The sequence below is a fragment of the Panthera onca genome, chromosome B1 (genome assembly GCF_046562875.1).
Source record: "Panthera onca isolate mPanOnc1 chromosome B1, mPanOnc1 haplotype 2, whole genome shotgun sequence".
NCBI lineage: Eukaryota > Metazoa > Chordata > Mammalia > Carnivora > Felidae > Panthera > Panthera onca.
In genome coordinates, this window is record NC_138342.1 from 131,626,077 (window position 1) to 131,646,604 (window position 20,528).

The following is a 20,528-nucleotide window of genomic DNA, read 5'->3' on the forward strand; positions in this document are numbered from 1 at the left end:
CCACACTTACTTTCTGCAATTTCCACTGCTCCAGAGGGGAGAAAAGCCGGGGCATTGTCATTTGTATCGGTCACCTGTATCTTGATCACACTTGTACCAGAAAGGCTGGGCATCCCCTTATCTGTGGCTTGCACAATCAAGCTGGTTTGGAAAAGAATCAAGGAATGTAATCCGTTATCCAGAGAATGAGAAAAATAACAAATATCAAATATCCAGCTGACAACTTAAAAATGAGCTGACTAGCTACTTTTATAATTCTCCACCTGCCTTTTTCTAAATGGTATCATTTAAGAAATTTATTTCATAAGAATGGTACCCTGAAATTTATTTACTTATTTTGGTTTTTTTAATGTTTATTTATTTTTGAAAGAGAAAGAGAGACAGAGTGTGTGTGGAGTAGGGGCAGAGAGAGAGAGGGAGACACAGAATCTGAAGCAGGTTCCAGGCTCCGAGCTGTCAGCACAGAGCCCAATGTGGGGCTCAAACCCATGAACTGTGAAATCACGACCTGAGCCGAAGTCAGATGCTTAACCGATTGAGCCACCCAGGCACCCCTGAAATTTATTTATTTTTGATGCATTTAGAAAATAAAATCCAGCAAGCCACCAGGGGTCATGTGGCATTTAAAACAAAGGAACCATTTCTGGAGACAGACCGTAGAATTCAGTCCTTTCCTACCAAGAACAACCTAAAAAGTAAGAACACCGACACCTGTTCTTTGGATAAGTAGACTGCCTCCACCTTATCATGAATGGCCTGGATATTACTACATATTTCCACTTTACTGTACCAACAAAAGACAGAGCCACTGAGTGTTTTGTATTGATATGTTTTTAGATCCAAATTCCAAATCAATAGAAACTATAGAATTGAGAGAGGACACTGCATGATTAACACATTTACAAAAATGGATGATTGGCCAGAATTATAGAGTCAGGTGAAAAATTTCATGATTGACAAGAATTTACATGTAGTGATTTCATCACTCTTGGATGACGGTACAACTGTCTCCAGAAACTAAATTAGAAACCTTATTAGTGTCTTCAACTTCTCCATTTCTATTACCACCTTTCCAACACCCAACTAATTATGAATCTTATGGATTTTACCTCCTGAATAGCACTTGGATCAGTGTCCCCAACCGTTGGACTCTTGCCTTCAGAAGCTCCGGTAGGCTGATCAAACATCCTGCTTTGCCTGGGACTGAAGGGTTTCCTGAGACATGGGACTTTCAGGTTTTTTTTAAAACCAGGAGAGTCCTGGGCAAACCAGAACAAGTTGATCTCTGTAGCCTCATTCCCTCATAATCTTTACCTGGAACGTTCTATCTTCACTATATCCTTTCTCAACTGGATGACTTGTTTGTTCACCAAAATCCCTACTGAAAGTCTCATCTGCTCCTCTTGATCTCCCCCACTGCAACTCAACTGCTCCATCTAAAAACCTGAATTGAAAAGCTGACTTCCCTATAAAAAACGTTTCCTTGGCTCTCCATGTCTACGAGGTAATCCAGGCCTCAAGCACGTACACATGACCTCCTATGACTTGGCTTCTGCCTGGAATCCCTATCCTCATCCTACCCTCTTGATCTTCTGAAGTTCACATCTCTCTGAGAAGCTTTCACTGACCTCTGGTCTGATTTGGATGCTCCTTTCTCTATCCCACAGCCCCCTGTACATTCCTCTGACACTTCGACTGTCACCCTTTGTTCTTAATGATTTATTATCTGTCCCTCCCGTAAGTTTCTTGAAGACAAGTAAGCTATCTTATTCGATTTTTAAAACTATATGTTGAGTGCTGGTTTCTCAAGATTGTCTAAGATTGTGAATGTATCGTATGACAGAGCCAGGAGTCAAGCCCAGATCTTGGTTGACTAGAAAGCCTGTGCTCTACGATCTGAGCTCCACTACATATTTTCAACATGCCTGTCTTACTTTCTGTGTATATATCATGCCCTAATATATAATCGTTAGCTTTTCACTCCGCTCTAAACACTATGAATTCCAGGAGGGTAGCCGAGTAATGAGCTAAGCTGTCCATCAGAAGACAATCTTTAGTTTCGAGTGGTATTAGTCTTAGCCAGCTGTTGATGCTACCCTTTAAGAAACTGAGTCTTCGAGGTTGACACATTTCTACTTTCTTTTCCCTTAGCTTATCTGTTAAATGTTCTACCTTTCCAACCTAACATTTATTTTTTTTTTTTTCTTTAAAATTTTTTTTTCAACGTTGTTTTATTTATTTTTGGGACAGAGAGAGACAGAGCATGAACCGGGGAGGGGCAGAGAGAGAGGGAGACACAGAATCGGAAACAGGCTCCAGGCTCCGAGCCATCAGCCCAGAGCCTGACGCGGGGCTCGAACTCACGGACCGTGAGATCGTGACCTGGCTGAAGTCGGACGCTTAACCGACTGCGCCACCCAGGCGCCCCTCCAACCTAACATTTAAAAACGGTGTAACCGAAACATCAACTCTTTCTTGGTTTAAATCCCATTTAATAGCAAATAACCACTGGAACTACTGTTTGTGAAGCATGGGGCCTGCCTTCTACACTATCAGAGCTGGGACATCAGTAAAACAACGACTTGAATTTCACACTTCTGGAGCTGCAGAATCATTCCACGTGGAAAGTTTAGTTTTGTGAGCATGGACGTAAGTCAGGTACATATGGAACGATTTTACTAAAAATAAACAAATCATAATGTTCTCTGCCTCTGCTGTCTGCCCCTCCCCAATGTCATGCTAAAAGCTCAGCCAAGACATCAAAGTCATGGCTCTGTCAATTCCATGATAGCTGTAACCACCCTTATTTTTATGTTACAGTTTCAGGGGTTCTATATAATGCCTATGTCAACTTAAATGAGAATCTTTGATATGGTAGAAAGTACACCATTCAGTTTCAAAATAAAAGGATGAGTAAAAAGTTCCTCAATGGCTTGAAGGACAGATGAAAAATTATGAAGGCAGATCCACCGAGATTGTACACATAACTTCTGAGAGACCTCAAGGTTTCTATGATGGCTCCTTGGCAGTCTTTGTAAAACTATCGGTTGTAGCAAGTCCAACTGGCTCCAGGTTTCAGAACTGCTGCCCTGATTAGCACATCAGCAGAGATTATAAATGAAACAGAACAGATTTAGGACCAGCCTATTCTAATTCAGAGCATATTTCTCTTAATCTATCAACCACAGGAAGCTTCTTTTATCATGTTAAATGTTAGAAGGGACCTTGACCAGGCGGTATCCTTTCTGATTCCCATAATGAATACTGAAGGTGGTAGATGATTTTTCAAAACTCCCTCTCAACAGTATCTTAAATGTCTACCAAGAATTCCATGTTCTTCTGAAACTCTAAGAAAAACAAAAGCTTATCAGCCAACATCAGAAACACCTGTGAAAAGAGCTATGCCTTCTAGTTATATCTACACAGGTGTTATGTCTTCTTCCTCCTGAGATTCTATGAAAATGATAGCAGAAGGACTTAAAGTATATGTCCATAAGATTAAAAGAAAATGGGAGAAGATATTGGCGGGTACAGGTGGTGAGAAGTTTCAACAAGTTTCTGGAAAATGCAAGCAGATTTGGGAGTGGTTACAATAGGTGGGTAAAAGGAAACCACAGATTAAAATATATTTGGAAGAAGATAAGGAGGAGTGGGGAACAGATTTGCCCCCAAGTAACCAATGAGAGGCATAAGACACGATAAAGGGTACAGTGAGACACTGAGCTAAAAATAGTTTGCAGATTATTTTAAATTCAACATAAAGAACCTAAAGAATCAAATCCCCTTGCCCACTGTTCTTCACTCTCAGGCAAAAGAAGGCCTGATTTTCATACTCAGTAAGTAATACTGAGGGACTGTCCTTGTAGAAATGAAAGCCCCTCCCAAAGAAAAAGGAACTCTCTAGATTATGTCATTCTGCAAAGTAGTCAACTTCCTCTCTAGTTTATCTGAAAGTGAAGTGTGCTGATCAGTAAGCTCTGGCGGCCCACTCACGGATTCTAATGACTTTGCCATTGCCTCACTCAGAACCATGCATGGTTAGTTACTTACAGCAAGTCTTCAGTATGAAAAGAGAGTGCAAAACAGACAAGGAGAAGAAATAAACCCAAAGGAAACAGATATCTTGAAAGGACAAAAGAAAATATGAAAACAATTCTAATTAATGTCCTTGAAGAGATAGCTGAAGATAATGCATGTATGAAACAAGAACAAAATGCTATGGAAAAGCAGAAAGATCAAGAAAGAGCTTTTGGGATTGAGGTAAGATGGCGGGCTCGCCGTGAGCGGCTATCAGGGATGAAAATAGGTGTGCCGACAAGCAGATTTTAAAAGCAGTTACTCTTCAGATCATCTTCTTTCATACCACCTGATAAGCAGCTTGATTCACCATGGCATTAGCAGCCATAAAATGGGTGATATCAAAACAGAACTATCTGGAAACACTTATTTCCAATTCAAAACGGAGCTTTATATTGTGTTTGTCATAAATCTACATAGTGTCCTCTTCCAGATAACTATAATTGCAAAGTAGAGCTTGCTTTGACATCTGATGGCAGGACGACAGTGTGCTACCACCTTGTGTGGATATTCCATATGAGCATACAAAAGTATCACAGACATCACAGGAAACTGGATCCTCCAAAAGACAGATGATATTGAGGTTTTCAGGAATCAAAAGGTGTTGTCTTGTATCTCATTTAACATTTGAGAAAATGCAATTGAGTATATTCACTGTTAGAGCAAAACAATAAGATTTTTTTTTTACATATTAAAAAATAGATTTTGGAAATAAGAAATATAATACGTATACATAATATCTCCTTAAACTCCTTAAAGCAAGGAATAGTTTTTAGCTGATTCTAATCCAAACACATTTTGAATCCTTCTTCTTTACATAATCCGACCTCTCCCTGTGGTTTCTAGGAACGATCTTTTCCAGGTTCTGTTCCTTTTATTCCCTGAATCTATTCTGTTGGCTATTTGTCTGCCTCATCCTCAAGTAGTGATAATCCCCCAAATTCTCATTCCCTGGATGAATCTGAAATCTCAATCTTGGATGAAGACCTCTTTCCGGAGCTCCAGATCAGTATTTTAATTGCCTTAGGAGTGTCTTTACTTTTGATCTTGTACCAGTCCTTCAAACTCAAAATGCCCTGAAAAATATCCCAATCCCAATTCCTGCCTTTCCTATGAAGAAATTTCAGAATCACTTTCTATCTCATATCTTGTTGAATAAATTCAACTGTTGACCCTGTTTCCATGGATTCCATATCTGAATCACTTAGCAAGTATGCGCCCTCCTTCTATCCCTGCTGCTTCATCCTGGTAACAACAGATCCTTCACAGCCACTGTCTAGCCTAACTAATCTGTCTGATGCTGGTTCTCTATCTTGTGATGCATCCATTACCAGATGTGTTTTAAAAATAAAGATCTGAGGGGCGCCTGGGTGGCTCAGTCAATTAAGCATCTGACTCTCGGTTTCAATTCAGGTCATGATTTCCTGGCTTTGTGGGTCTGAGCCCTGCATCCGGTTCTATACTGCCAATGTGGAGCTTGCCTGGGATTCTCTCTTCCTCTCTCTGCCCCTCCCCCATGCATGCTGTTCCTGTCTCTCTCAAAATAAATAAATAAACTTAAAAAAAATAAAGATCTGAACATGCACTCAATTGCTTTTAGATAGACTATAGAATCAAGTAAAATTTCCATTATATGTAGTATAAAGTCCCTCAAAACTTGACTGCAACCTACCAGCCTCTTTTTTTGTTTGTTTTATTTTTCAGGTCATGGTGAGCTTGTATAACATAAAAATGTGATTTACATATATTGTGAAATTATTATCACAATAACTTAGTTGCCATCCATCATTTCATACAGACACAAAAAATGGAGAAAAACTATGTCAACCATGTTGCATATCACATCCACAATTAAGAGTACCTATTTCCCTTGTAACTGAAACTTTGTACCTTTGACTACCTTTCTCCTTTTCCTCTGTGTCCTCAGCCTCTTTTTCATTACCCCACACACAGGTGCTTCTCAGGTGCATGCACCCCTTGTTACTGCCAAACATACCAAACACTTTTGCATATCCATGAATTTCTGGCTTTTTTCCCAAAATGTCTTTTATTCCTTTTTCATGGGGAATCAACAAAATGGGGTTGCCATTCCAGCGCTGCTGTTTATGAGTCATGTATCTTGGAAAAGATAATTCACATTGCAGTCCACTTCCTACCTTGTGTACATAACTGCTTTGCACTATTTCTCTCCAGGTCATAATAAGCCCTCCGTGGAGAGTATGAGTTTAGTGTTGCTCTTTGACCTTGAATATTTATGCTACAGAAATTGAAGTTTTAAACCTTTAACTCATATTTGCCTAAAGTTTTTTTTTTCCTTTTCTGTTTTGGGTTTCATAAATATACAAGTATGGACTTCACAGATTCATTCACATGGTAGAGTAGGAAGCCTACAATGACCACTCACATGGGCAAAAATCCCATCCATTCTACCATTTACATGCTGCATATTTTTTGGCAAAAACCTTTACCTCTCTGAACTTCAATTTCCTCTTTCTGTAAATCTTAATCTGTTATGAAAACTTGACATATAAGGCAGCTCCATAAATGGCAACTATTGTGATTATTTTTTAAGCTTATTTTAAGAGAGAGACAGAGACAGAGAGAGAGAATGAGCAGGGGAGAGGCAAAGACAGAGGGAGTGAGAGAATCCCAAGCAGGCTTCATGTCATCAGTGCAGAGCTCACAAACTGTGAAATCATGACCTGAACCAAAATTGAGCCGGACATTTAACTAACTGGGCCACCCAGGCACACCTGTAAATATTGTGATTATTAATATGCCTTCTGTCATGGGTTATAATGGCACTTGATTCCCTAAAAACAAGAACTCTTTCACACATCTTTACATCCCTGGCCTCACGCTTGGTAAATAGTTTTTAAAAATCAGAAATATCAGTCAGATAGAACCTAAGGGCTATTTTATAATTTGTCATCACCTCTCCACTGAATTTTCTTATATGTGGCTTAATATGAGATCTAAAAATCATTTAATTTTTATTTAATGCATTTATATTGAGTATAATCATAACTGATTTTCCCTTCATTTTATATTGTAAAACAGAGGGTTAGAATTGGGAATGTTTTCTTCAATCTGACAAAATAGCAATACTTCAAAAGGAAAGTCAAAAGGCTAAATGGCACCATTTCCAAAGCATCCACTAATGATGTAGGAGGCTAGGGGAAAATCATCCCGCATTTCCCACCACTTTAAATATCAGCGAAAGCCCTAAAGAGGAAGAGAAGCCTAAGGGGAGAACATAAACAGGCAGGAGATTTAAAATATTTCCTGGCCTTGGTGATAGTGGAGACTGGCGGGCGGGGGTGGGGAGGGTGGCTCAGGGGTGCGTGGGTGTGAGCGCGTGCGCGCGATGGTTGTCTCTTTATCTCTCAGTGGCAGTGTGTGTATAGTTCAAAGTCTCTCAATTCCTGCTTCTCTAGCCTTGAGTGAAATTCTTCATGGGGAATTGGAGAGGGGCACTTTTAAATACTGGGGCCAATTTAGACGTTGGGAACATTGAAATGACGCAAATAGGAAAAAGCTGAAAGGAGTCAGATTTAATTGCTAATTAGGCTCCATTGAGTAAAAAGAACGTTAGGGCAGAAAGTCATTACAATCCGGAAATGCTTAGTTCCTAGAACACAGCAGACCTTCAATAATCTCCGAATTTGTAATCACTCAGGTGACACTAGGCTGAGAATTACCTGCAGTCATCTACAGAGAGACAAAACCCGCTCTAGGCTTAAAATGACTGTAGAAACAATGTAGCAGAAATGGGTTTTAACATACTTATACAGCCGGTTTTAATATATTTATACAATAAGTATCATAGCAATTGATTACATTAAAATATTACTCAAAAAAATCCTACTGGCTATTACAGGGTAAGTTCTTAAACTTTTAAAATGCTTTTGAAGTCATATTTTGAAATATATTAAACAAAAAGAACTAAACAATCAAATTTTTAGAGCCGGGAAGGTTTTCAGAGGTTAATTAATCCAATCCGCCCTGTAACAGATCCCACTGTAATCCGTTCTCGCGGCTCAACCACATGCGTCTACTGCACTTTCTTCATAAAACATGAAAGTAGCCTGGCCTAGGAGAACATTGGCACTCAGGTCTTTCATATGCCTGTTTTTCCCCTGCGTAGAAGGTCTGCTCTGTAGGCCGTACAGTGGAAACAGCGTGAGTCAAAATCAGAACACTTGGGCGTGAGCCTATGTTTGATCATTAAGTGGTTCTGTGGCCCTCAGCAAGCCACCGTGTGTCTGCTGTCTTACCCTGTGAATGAGAAAATGCTCCTTAGCTTCCTCAGGAGGGGGCTCTGAAGATTGAGGGAAACGCTGTATGTGTAAGGCCTTTCAGAAGAATGTACGAAATATATGAATATAAAGCACCCTGAAATGCACAATGAGAAAGCCAAGCCTCTGACCCCAGCTTTCCCCCATGACCACTTCTCCAGAGACAAACAAGGTTAAGTTTGCTATGTTTTCTTCCCAAAGTAGAGTAGATGCGTGTGCCTTGGCTCAGGCCTGCAGAATAAGCCCCAGCGTGCACCTGATTTCTCCCACTCACTCATATAGCCTATGGCTCACTCCTTATTGGCACTTACAGAGAAACCATGTTCGCCTGTCAAATCGCGTGCAAGGCTGGGCCATCATTCTTGAGGCAATCCCCATACTTGGACATTTTGCATTCCTTAGAGTCTTTTCCTTTTTCTTTTATAGACTGTGATGCCATAACTATATCTGCAGGTATAGCTAGACTTTTGTAGCACTGACTTTTAAAAATGACTAGAAGACCCACAACACTAGTATTCTCTTTTATAGAATTCTGCATAATTCTGTGTACCTTGAACTCTAGACAAAATATATTTAATGTTGAAATGTATGCTTAACAAGATCATTTCTGTTAGGATACAATACTGCCACAAGGACCCGATGACAGGATTGTACTTTCATACACAAAACTGAGGACAGACTTAAAAAGAGAGGGGTGCCTGGGTGGCTCAGTCTGTTAAACATCTGACTTTGGCTCAGGTCATGATCTCGAGGTTTGTGGGTTTGAGCCCTGCATCTGGCTCTGTGCTGACAGCTCAGAGCCTGGAGCCTGTTTCAGATTCTCTGTCTCCCTCTCTTCCTGCCCTTCATATTCTCCCTCTCTCTCTGTCTCTCTCTCTCTGTCTCTCTGTCTCTCTCTCTCTTTCTCAGAAATAAACTTTAAGAAAAAAGAATTAAAAAAAGAAATGTCATTCAGTCTTCACTATTTTAAAAAAACAATAACAACTATAGAGCACTCTATAATTCAGTAGGCATTTCACAAATACTGTCTTTTTTAAGGTCTCTCATTTAGTACTTAATAGCATCCAACATTCATAAAAGCTCAGAACTACAGGGGACCCTAAAGTTCTTCCAGTGTAATCACCTCTTCCAAATAGCAAATACTTTCTAAGACTCCTTCAGTGTATCACAAGGGTGATCATAAGTTGGATCAAAGGGAAACATGTTTTACAACTTAAACTTACATAACAGGAAGTCATGGCCAAAGCAACAATTTTGTCAGCAACAAGCAGAATAAATGAGCAAAATGGACCTGAGTCTGGTACAGACCTGTAGGAATTGGTGAACTCATAATCTAGAATCGCATTTGCTGTCACTACACCACTCAGCGCGTCCATGTGGAAGGCGTCCCCTTGGTTCCCAGAGAGAATAGAGTACTCAATGAGGCCATTCAATCCACTGTCCAGGTCGGTAGCAAAAACCTGTGAGGAAGCAACTCTTCCATTAGATAAGAGTGTTATCTGCAATACGGGTTTAGGCTGTTTTTCAGACAAATACACTGTGAAATAATTATGAATTGTCAAACACGCTCTAAAAACAATGATCAAAGGACTAGCAACAAATGGCTGAAGCTTACATTTATAATACAGTAGGAAATGGGTGAGAAAACTATTCTGCATGCTCATTCAAAGGATTTCCAAATAACTTTCAGTGGGAGTAGCACATGTTTTGAACTATAATTTTAGGCAAGAGGAAAAAATACAGGGATACCTCAGAGTTATTGCGGGTTCAGTTCCAGACCACCAAAATAAAACAAATATTGTAATGAAGCAAGGAAAATGAATTTTTTGTTGCCAGTGCATATAAAAGTTATGTTTACACTCTACTGTAGTCTATTAAGTGTGCCATAGCATTGTATCTAAAGAAACAATGTGCATATCTTCATTTAAAAATACTTTATTGCTAAAAAATGCTAACCATCATCTGAACTTTCAGTGAGTCTTGCCTCTGTGTTGATGGCTGCCGACTGACCAGGGTGCTGGTTGGCGAAGGCTGGGGTGGCTGTGGCAATTTCTTAAAATGAGACGACAATGAAGTTTGCCACATCCATTGACTCTTCCTTTCGTGAATGATTTCTCTGTGGCATGTGATGCTGTTTGATAGCATTTTACCCACGGGAGAACTTCTTTCAAAATGGGAGCCAGTCATCCCAAACCTTGCCCCTGCTTTTTCAACTCAGTTTCTGGAATATTCTAAATCCTTTGTTGTCATTCCAGCAGTGTTCACAGCACGTTCACCAGGTAGGGCTTCCATCTCAAGAAACCACTGATCGCTATCACCATAGCAGATATAGTAATAACGAAAAAGTGTGAATATTGCAGGAATTACCAAACTGTGACACAACGTGAGCAAATGCTGTTGGAAAAATGGCGCCAGTAGACTTGCTTGATGCAGGCTGCCATAAACCTTCAGTTGGTAAAAAAAAAAAATACAGTACCTGTGAAGTACAATAAAGTATGATAAAACAAGGTACTGTACTTGAAAAGAAATCTAATTTGCTTGAATAGAGGGCTTCCAGTACTATATTTAGATTCATGCCAGTACCAGAAAATGGAAGAAATCCCTGCATAGTGAATGGTAGTCGTTCATTTGCTGTTTTTCCTGCTTAAAGTATTGCCTGTAAAATAGGCCATATGTGGATTTTTTCATATTTTATTGAAAGTCTCATTTGAGAAGGACTTTTAATTAATGAAACAGCCTAGATTTCGTGCTAGCAAATTTAGATCCTGATAATTTATTTAGTAAATTATCAAAGTAATATTGAGGATGAAACAGAAGTTTTGCATCATTCTCCATGGAGATATATTATTTAGTCTGCATTACATTTTAATCACAAAACTAATTCTATTAGTGAATTCGAGATCTTGTTTAAGAATAAATTTACTGATTAATTAAAAATTTTTTCTACTTATTTTTATCCTCTGTGTCCCTCAGCTGTGGCCTGACTGCACCTCACATTCCCATCATCTCTCTCCTGGGTGACTGCTGTCCTGATGGGCGTTTGCTTCTAACTCCTTCCCCTCTCAATCTATCCTTCACACTGTTGCCAGATCTCAGGGGATCCTGAGTGGCCCAAGTGGGACATCGAGGACCTCATCAGGAGGGCACCCAAGTCAGCTACTCAGTAAAGAAAGGCAGCAATACACAGTTCCTTCGAGATCACCAGGAAAAGAAACTCATATGCATCTGGGTAGAATAAAACCCATCGTGTCCCCTCAGTGCTTGAAGTGTTACAGAGAGTAGGTCTCCCAGGAGGTGTATCGGTTAGGGTTTTAGGATGCCAGCAGTACATATCTGCCAGGGCTAACTTAGCCAGGAGAAATGGATCCGAAAGACGGCATTCTGAGGTGCCTGGGTGGTTCAGTCGGTTAAGTGTCCGACTTTGGCTCAGGTTATAATCTCACGGTTCGTGGGTTCAAGCCCCGTGTCGGACTCTGGGCTGACAGCTCAGAGCCTGGAGCCTGCTTCAGATTCTGTGTCTCCCTCTCTCTCTGCCCTTCCCCCACTTGTCCTCTGTCTCTAAAATAAATAAACATTAAAAAAAAAAAGATAGTATTCCGGGGCACCTGGGTGGCTCAGTCACTTAAGCATCCAACTCTTGATTTTGGCTCAAGTCATGACCCCAGGGTCATGGGATTGAGCCCGATGTCAGGCTCCATGCTAAGCATGGAGCCTGCTCAAGATTCTCTCTGTCTGCTCCCCTCCACCACTCATGTGCTCTCTCTCTCTCTTTCAAATAGAAATAAAAAATTTAAAAAGCCCATTAAAAAAGAAAAAGGAAGATAGTGTCCGGGTGAAGGCCAAGAACCTGGGCCACTCTGGGGGCACAGCTTTGAACTGTTTCCACCAAGATAAGTCAGCTCTCCTGTGCCTCTGTGCTGGTGTCTTACCACTCAAGATTCAAATTCTAGGGAGAGAAAGTCTGTATGAGACTGAGGCAGATGACAACACCTTTGACAGGGGACAGGGACAGGGGACAAGTCACTACCTTGGCTGACAATCTCACCAAGACTGCATCTGACGGGGGATGGGCAGTTCCTAAGGTAAGTTTGCGGGGCTATAACCAAAAGCGGGAAGTCTGGACAGTGTGCCGGCAAAAGCAAGAACTACCACAAGTACTGTAACTCCAGAACCTTATTTCTGGAACTGTAATTCCAGAAATAAGTTCTTACTTCTCTGAACAGAAACACAGGGAGATGGCAGGTCTGGTTTCCTGAGAGAGTCAAATGACCTAAAATGTGAAGAACAAAGTTCATTGTATCTGTCCCTGACTCAGCCTTCTTGAAGTTTGACCTAATCGGACGCACTGGTGGGTCAGGCTCTCACTCACTTGTTGTACCTGGGCTTTAACAGTGTCTTCACCTTCTTGTATTCCACACTGAGCAGTCTAGCTCTATCCGAGTCAGGATGTATGACAAAGAAGTGCAAGGCATCAGCATCCCAGGGCAGGGGCCCTCTGTGACAAAGCAGGCCACACAGTGGCTCTGGAGGCGTCTGTCATCCCCGCTAAACAGGCATCACTGCGCAGGGTGATACAGACTGGAAAAGTGAATGCCCTTGCTTTCTTCTTCAACATCTCAGTCATGGCTGAAGCTGAAGTAAAGACACAGCACTTGTGGGACAGGCTGGCGACTGCAGCCATCAGGCTACTGTCACACAAAAGAAATCTGCAAAAAGAGCAGAGGAAATCCTGGGGCATGGAGCTAAGACTCCAAGACTCCTGAGACTGCACTGGTCTTGTCTGCACCAACAGAGGGGCACATGTGTATCTGGAACTGACCTGGAAGTCAAACAAAGGCATCTCTCCATATGCAGGTGAGGGTAGCTGCACAGCAGAGCATTGTGGGAGGTCTTGTCCACCAAGTGTACTAACCTGTCATCTAGCCTCCTGACCCCATCCACCTAGAGAGAAAGGAGTGTGATCATCACTAGGGGCCGGATCACAGTAGAGGGGTTACAAAGGCCAAAGGGAAGGCCCTGGTATGCTGCGGACTTTGCCAGGAAGGGGTTTTTATACTGATTTCCCGTGCGGGTTCCCACGGGGTTGTGCATTTCCAAATGTCCAAGTTCTTGAGTATAAAACAGCAATTCAACTGTGATGGGAAAGGTAAAACTGGGTACTAGTCCCAAAGTAGGAAGAGAGACTATCAAGGATGAGTGGGTTTTAGAGACTGAACAAGACTACCTTAACAACAGATGATCTTTTTCACGGCCTGGCCCTTTTTTCTGAGATGGCATTAGGCTGGAAACAGCGGTTCTGTGCCTTTCACATAAAATGTCCGCAAATTTTGAACCCAGGGAGCTCTCCCATGCATCTGTGCCTCAGTCCACGTTGCTCTGGCTGCAGCTCCCCCTGGCGAGTACCTGCTCACCCTTGAAGACCAAGTGTAAATATCATTCTTCTGTGAAGCCTTATGCTGTTTCTCCAGGAAGAGTTTGTGTCTCCTCTTTGCTCTCATGACATTAAATAGGCACTTCTATTTAACATAATAACGTGCCTTTAAATTATATACTTACTTTTCTGACTTCCCCACTAAATTGTACACATGGCAAGATGAGGTGTTTTTGTGCCCTTGTATACTCCCTGCTGGTGCTGGACAGAGTCCCTAGGGACAGCAGGTGGGTACTAACTGAGCATGGGATGAAGAGAGGAAGAAACGTGAACTCAGAAACTCTAAGCTTCAGACTTCCTTCAACCTAAGCTTTCATCCAGTTCATCACACATTTTATATCCCTGGAAATATTTCATTTATGTCCTAGAAAAAGCTTTAGATATTTTGATGTATACTGATAACAATCCCCACACACTCACACATCCACAAAACACATTTCTGTTACCTGTATGATGCGAGCATTGTAGAACTGGCCTTCAGGCACTGATACTTGGTATACGCTCTGCTCAAAGCACGGTAAATTATCATTCACATCTTGGATCAAGACTGCTACTTTGCTGAAGGCCCTATGCCCCCTACTTTCTGCTAAAATGATGAGTTGTACTTCATTTCTGACTTCAAAATCCAGAAACTTGGGTTCTTTCACAGTGAGTTCTCCTATTTTTATTCCGAGGGAGAAAAAAAAAAATGATGTTGTAGTTAATTATTTAAGAAGTTCCAAATCACCTTTGACTCAAACGCTTGCACCATCACCTGTCCCTGAAAGTCTCCCATTGGCCAGCCTCCCTTCCCTCCCGACTGGGGTCATTGTGAAAAAAGTTGAGAATGTGCTGGTATTTGCAAGGTTCAGACATGAGGAGGGAAAGAAACTATGAAATAGCTGAAATGTGGGAGCTGTCTCTTAAATCACCCTTCTCTCTCCATATTTAGTCCATAACCATGTCTGCAAAGTTGACCTTTCAAATGTCTTTTCAGTCCACCCTCCATCTTCGCTGTTGCTGCCTTCCTCCAAGCCACCGGTATTTTCCATCTTGTCCTTTGCTTTAGGGGTCCTGTGAGATCACTCACCTGGTCTCTGTTAATCCAGTTCCCATTCTGAACTGAATAATACAAATGGACACTGTCATTGTTCCACATAAATCCCTTCCATGCTTTTCCACAATGATTATGATAGAGCTCAGCATTTTTAACCACCACAGGGTCAACTTGCTCAGGACTTTCCTGCCTAAGGAGTCTCCTTTGTGCCAGTCCCCACTTTACTCTCTCTGCTCTGCTCACAACTCTCATAAATGTTCTGTTCCTCAAATTCTCATTTCAGAGTCGCCATGCATGCTTTTCCATCTGCCTGGCATGGTCCCCACTTCTGTGCTTCCTCAGGGATCTTTCCAGATCAGCCACCTCTGTATGTACCATCACTATGGTCAGCCTGCAACAGACTCTCACAAAGTTTCTGCATTTACTGTACTCACCTATTCCAGTCTGGTTACTCCTCTTGGTTTAGAAGCTCACAAAGGTACGGATGGCTGCCTGTCTCTTGCACCGACCGTCATATCCCCAGTACCTACTTAGCTCAGGGTCTGGCCTACCGAAGGCACTCAATAATACACGTTAACCCTAACCAGGTTAGGGAAACTGACTCTTGAGGGTTATACCTTGTACAAGTTTCTCCCCCAATTTAAGAAAACGTCCCCCCCAATATAATTTCCTTCTCTACTTTCTGCTCTGTTTTTTCTCCCTTTTTACTGTCAAATTTCTTACTGAATTTATTACTATTGTTATCTTAGTATCATAATTTACTTAGTTCTTACTGTCAGAAATTCCATCAAATGGAGATTCATTGAATGAGCACAGATTTGGAGTTTGAGACACGTGAAACCAAGCATAAATCCTAGCCCTGGCTATTTAGTTTAGGTAAATTACCTGGCTCTACCACCAGTAAGTTATTCAGGTTCCATGGAGCTGGGTTTCCTCTTCTAGAAAATGAGGATATTAATAATGACTTTATAGGATTGCTGGGAGAAAGAATAGAGTGCATATTTAGAATGTTCCTTTGCAGGAACATGATCTAGATTGCAGTGTCCTACCCATGTTTCTCATCCCCACCATCATCAGGTATAGACAAGTATCTATAAAAGCTCTAAATTTAGAAAGAAAACATTTAATAGCCATGGACTAACTGAAGTTTGATCTTCAGGTGAAAGAACCTGTACTGTTTCTGGAAATATGGTCTGGAAGCCACAGTTCTTCCTGTTCTATTGGAACCAGTTTCCCTAGACAACCAGCGTAGCCCAAGAAAACGTCAGGCTCTTAGGTACTTACCTGGATGTTAATGGAAATCATACCTTGCTCTAGTATCCTAACTTTGGTATTGAGAGGTTTTTTGTTGTTGTTTTGGGGGGCGTTTTATAGCTTCTATTCTGTTATTAAGAAAAATTAAGTATATTCTATAAGAGTCACTACACTACAAAAGTTGAAATTTCACAAACTCACTTTTATTTATTGTCACCAGTTATCAATTCAGAAAACCAAACTACATTTACAAACCACCATCTGATGTTACCAACACCCCTGACGGAAAATTTAGGGTAGATATGACTGTTGGCAGCTGGAAAAATCATAAAGGTGCATTTTGATGAGCTGATGATGAAAGAAGCTGGTCTTCAGAAACTGTGGAACAAGGGCTGAGCCCCCAGCCCCAAATGGCCAAGGAACCCCAGACTGAGGTAGGCCCAAAGCACTCTGTCTCCACCAAGCAGAGCACTTAGCTTGCTATCATGTTCTGTTACTGTTAGCAAAAGAAAAATAAAATAGAAATGCAACACTATATTGCCAGTGTCACTTAGTAGAAAGTGTGCCAATTATAGCGCAGATCAAAGCGGATTTTTTAATAAAACGCTGGTGTCTAGGCTTTGATAATTGGAATTTTGCACTTGGAATGGATCTGCAGTTCTAATGCTTTCCTTGCCCGGTTTTTATTTTTGGCATAATAATCGGCATATGCTGTGAACGTTGTGTAAGTAAGAAAGACAAGAACCCGTCTGTCAGATGACTCAGGGCTGGCACACCTACTAGACCCGCCTTTGCCTTGGATGATATGTGTATATTCTTCTCAGAGATATCGAGGATTTACTGTCACCAGTGAGATGCGAGAACCACTGAGCTCTCATTACGGGCAGTAGTCCACGTTTTCCTTACAGTAAAAGCCTTGTGGATACCAACTTCGTGTTCATTCTTACGTGTTACTGTGCCAGTGATATAACAACGTGAGAATGAAACTGCAGTAACATTTTCTTTCTGATATATGTACACATGGAGCTTTTGCCCAAGTTATCAAATACACATCAAACTGAGATTTAGATTCTTCAAATGCTAAATGCTCAAGAGCATAATCAGGTTACTTCAATCCATTACAAACTGTGCATGTGCATATGTATATACCCAAAGCAGAATGTGATAAATATTTATGTTGTCCAAAAGCTTTTAAACTATCTCCTGCTAAAACTGCATCCTCAAAACATTGCAAATTTGATCACTTTGTTTTATGTTAATCTACCAAATCATGGTTGAATACTACCATTTGTTATTTACATACATGACGTTAGTAAAACTTCAAAATTCTTTCTGGTTTGGACAGTGAGTAGATGTTTTTAAGCTAAAGTGACAAGGAGTTTGAATATAAAAGTAAACCTTTGGTTTGTGACTACAAAAGAGGGAAAACACTGGCACAGACAGAAAACAGTTCTCATCAGAGATCCATGTTATCGTAACTTATTAAATCAGTAACTAATAAAATGGATTTCTCACATTTTTACCTTTAAGAAGAGTAATCATAACCTTAGAGAACTTTACTGATTTTTCATACACACCAGTTTTCTATTTTAACTGGTATAATGGCTTAAAATACATATATATCATAGGGGCGCCTGGGTGGCTCAGTCAGTTGAGTGTCCGACTTTGGCTCAGGTCATGATCTCACAGCTCATGGGTTCGAGCCCCACATTGGGCTCTGTGCTGACAGCTTGGAGCCTGGAGTCTGCTTTGGATTCTGTGTCTTCCTCTCTCTCTGCCCCTAACCCAGAGCATTCTGCCTCTTTCTCTCTCAAAAATAAATAAACATTAAAAAAAATTTTAAAAAACCCCACTTATTTAAAAATATGTATTTATTATAAAGGCTATATTAGGTACCTTTACACACAAGTTTGAAGATTATGCGACGAAGGTGGCATGAAAGATGAATATAATAAAAGGTTTTTAAAAAAGTTTCTTGACAGCAGTTTGGAAGACCTCATAATAAAAACAACTAAAATGCTTGATGAAGTGTGTGTGAGTGTGTGTGTGTGTGTGTGTGTGTGTGTATTGAAATGAATTGTTGAGTTGGTATAGCAGAAAGCAATCCTCAGAGGACAAAAAAATAACTGAAAACAGTAATCCATGGAGTTAAGCAAGCACTAAAATCCCATTTTTATTCGAAAAGTCTCCAACCTTCTTCCTTGAGATTCATCTCTGATAGTCCCACAGGGTAGAAAAGCAAGGGAAGAGGCCCGAACCCAAAAGGTGAAGGAAGAGTCTAGTGGAAAACCTGGAATAAAGCTGTAAACTCAAAGGCTACCTATGCCTCAGGTGAATGATCAATATTTAAAAGACAAAAACAAGTGAAGAACTGATGCACAGAAACCTGTTTTTCTTGACCTTGGTGTTGGTTGGGAGGGAAAAAAAGTTTCTGCTGTGAATTCATTAACTTAAGCACAATTTATGGTAGCCATACTTTCACAGCTATATATTTGTAAAAACCTTCAATAATTAAATTTAGGCTACTCTTTGCTTGATGATGTACCCAGGCAATTTGCAGAAGGAAAACAAATCCCCTCTCAAGGGCATGAATTCAATCTGGTCTGCAAAGAATCCTCCAAGAAAAAGTTTCAAGGATAATGAGCAGCTCATAGTTAATGAGTACAAAAATCACAGACAAATAAAGTACCATGAGTGAAAGGTAGCAAATCCACAGAAATATGAATAAATCATCAAAGATTTAAGATACTGGAATTATTGGACACAGAATGTGACTTTCACATATGTTTAAATACATTTTTAAAAGCTTTGAAACATGAGCAAGGAATACGAGACTACTTTCTTACAGGTTTCCAATTATGGAATGGATAAATCACAGGGATGAAAGGTACCGCATAGGGGATATAGTCAATAATATTGTAATAGCAGTGTATGGTGACAGAGGGCAGTTACACTTGCGGTGAGTGAAGTATATAACCTATAGGCTTGTCAAATCACTATGTTGTACTTGAAACTGAGGTAACACCGTGTGTTAACTATACTTCGATTTTTAAAAAAGAGATTACTTAAAATTTTTTTTTTCACATTTATTTATTTTTGAGAGACAGAGACAGAGCACAAGCGGGGGAGGGGCAAAGAAGGAGACACAGAATCTGAAGCAGGCTCTAGGCTCTGAGCTGTCAACACAGAGCCCAATGTGGGGCTTAAACCCACACACCGTGAGATCATGACCTTAGCTGAAGTCAGATGCCCAACTGACTGAGCCACCCAGGCACCCCAAAAAGAGATATTATTTTTTTTACAAGACCGGGAATTGTTGACAAAGAACCAAAGGGAACTTCTGGAAATAAAAAATACAGTTCCCTAGATTGAAGACAAAGGGGCAAGGAGATAAAAATATGAAAGATAAATGTAGGAGAGAGTGTCTGGCTCAATACTTGTCCAACTAGAGTTCCCCCCAAAAAGATACAAATAAGTTATATTTAGATCAACAGCTGACTTCTTAAGGCAACAATTAGGAACCAGAAGACAGTAGGATAATATCTTAAATGTGATGAGAGAAAATAACTGTGAACTTAGACCAGCAAAAATATCTAATATAACAAGAATTAAACAAAGACATTTTTAGACAACCAAAATCTGAAGAAGTTAACTATGACAGACTCTCACTACAGGATGTACTTCAGTCAGAAAGAAGATAAAAGCAGAGGAAAGTCTGAGATGTAAGAAAGAACAGTTAGCAAAGAAGCAGATAAATCTGTTTAAAAATATTCATCATGTCTAATTTGAAAGAACTAAAATTATAACCCACAAAAATTTATAAATTGAAACAGGGATATTTGGAGATAAAGAATTCTAAGTCTCTTGTATTATTCAGGAGCAGGATATTGGTTAATGTTAGAAGATAGCTATATAACTCCAAAAAACACAGGGGGAAATGGTCATTTTCAGGTAATGATTGTATATTTTGAATGTTCAGAAAAATATTAGAACCAATAAGAGTTTACAGGTTTGCTAGGTACTAAATTAAAATGTAAAAGCCAATTTGAAGTATACCTAACAGCACTGTCTTAAAAATCATTTTTCCATTTACTTTAGCAAGAAAAAGTATAAAGTATTTAGACTAAATCTAACAAGAACCATTCATGCCTGGTATAAAAAATGTAAACCTGTATTAAAATATATTAAGGAGGGGCGCCTGGGTGGCGCAGTCGGTTAAGCGTCCGACTTCAGCCAGGTCACGATCTCGCGGTCCGTGAGTTCGAGCCCCGCGTCAGGCTCTGGGCTGATGGCTCGGAGCCTGGAGCCTGTTTCCGATTCTGTGTCTCCCTCTCTCTCTGCCCCTCCCCCGTTCATGCTCTGTCTCTCTCTGTCCCAAAAATAAATAAAAAACGTTGAAAAAAAAATTTTTTTTAAAAAATAAAATATATTA

At 40.3% G+C, this 20,528-nt stretch overlaps 1 protein-coding gene across 1 annotated transcript in view; it reads right to left on the reverse strand.

Moving 5' to 3' along the window:
* DCHS2 (dachsous cadherin-related 2) overlaps positions 1–20,528 on the reverse strand; it is a 252,231-nt gene that overhangs the window by 8,986 nt on the left and 222,717 nt on the right. Inside the window, exons 15-17 of the mRNA XM_078445674.2 lie at positions 14,253–14,464; positions 9,684–9,835; positions 11–141 (exon numbers count right to left, since the gene is read on the reverse strand). Of these exons, the coding sequence (XP_078301800.2) occupies positions 11–141; positions 9,684–9,835; positions 14,253–14,464 (495 nt within the window). The remainder of the gene's footprint in view (positions 1–10; positions 142–9,683; positions 9,836–14,252; positions 14,465–20,528) is intronic.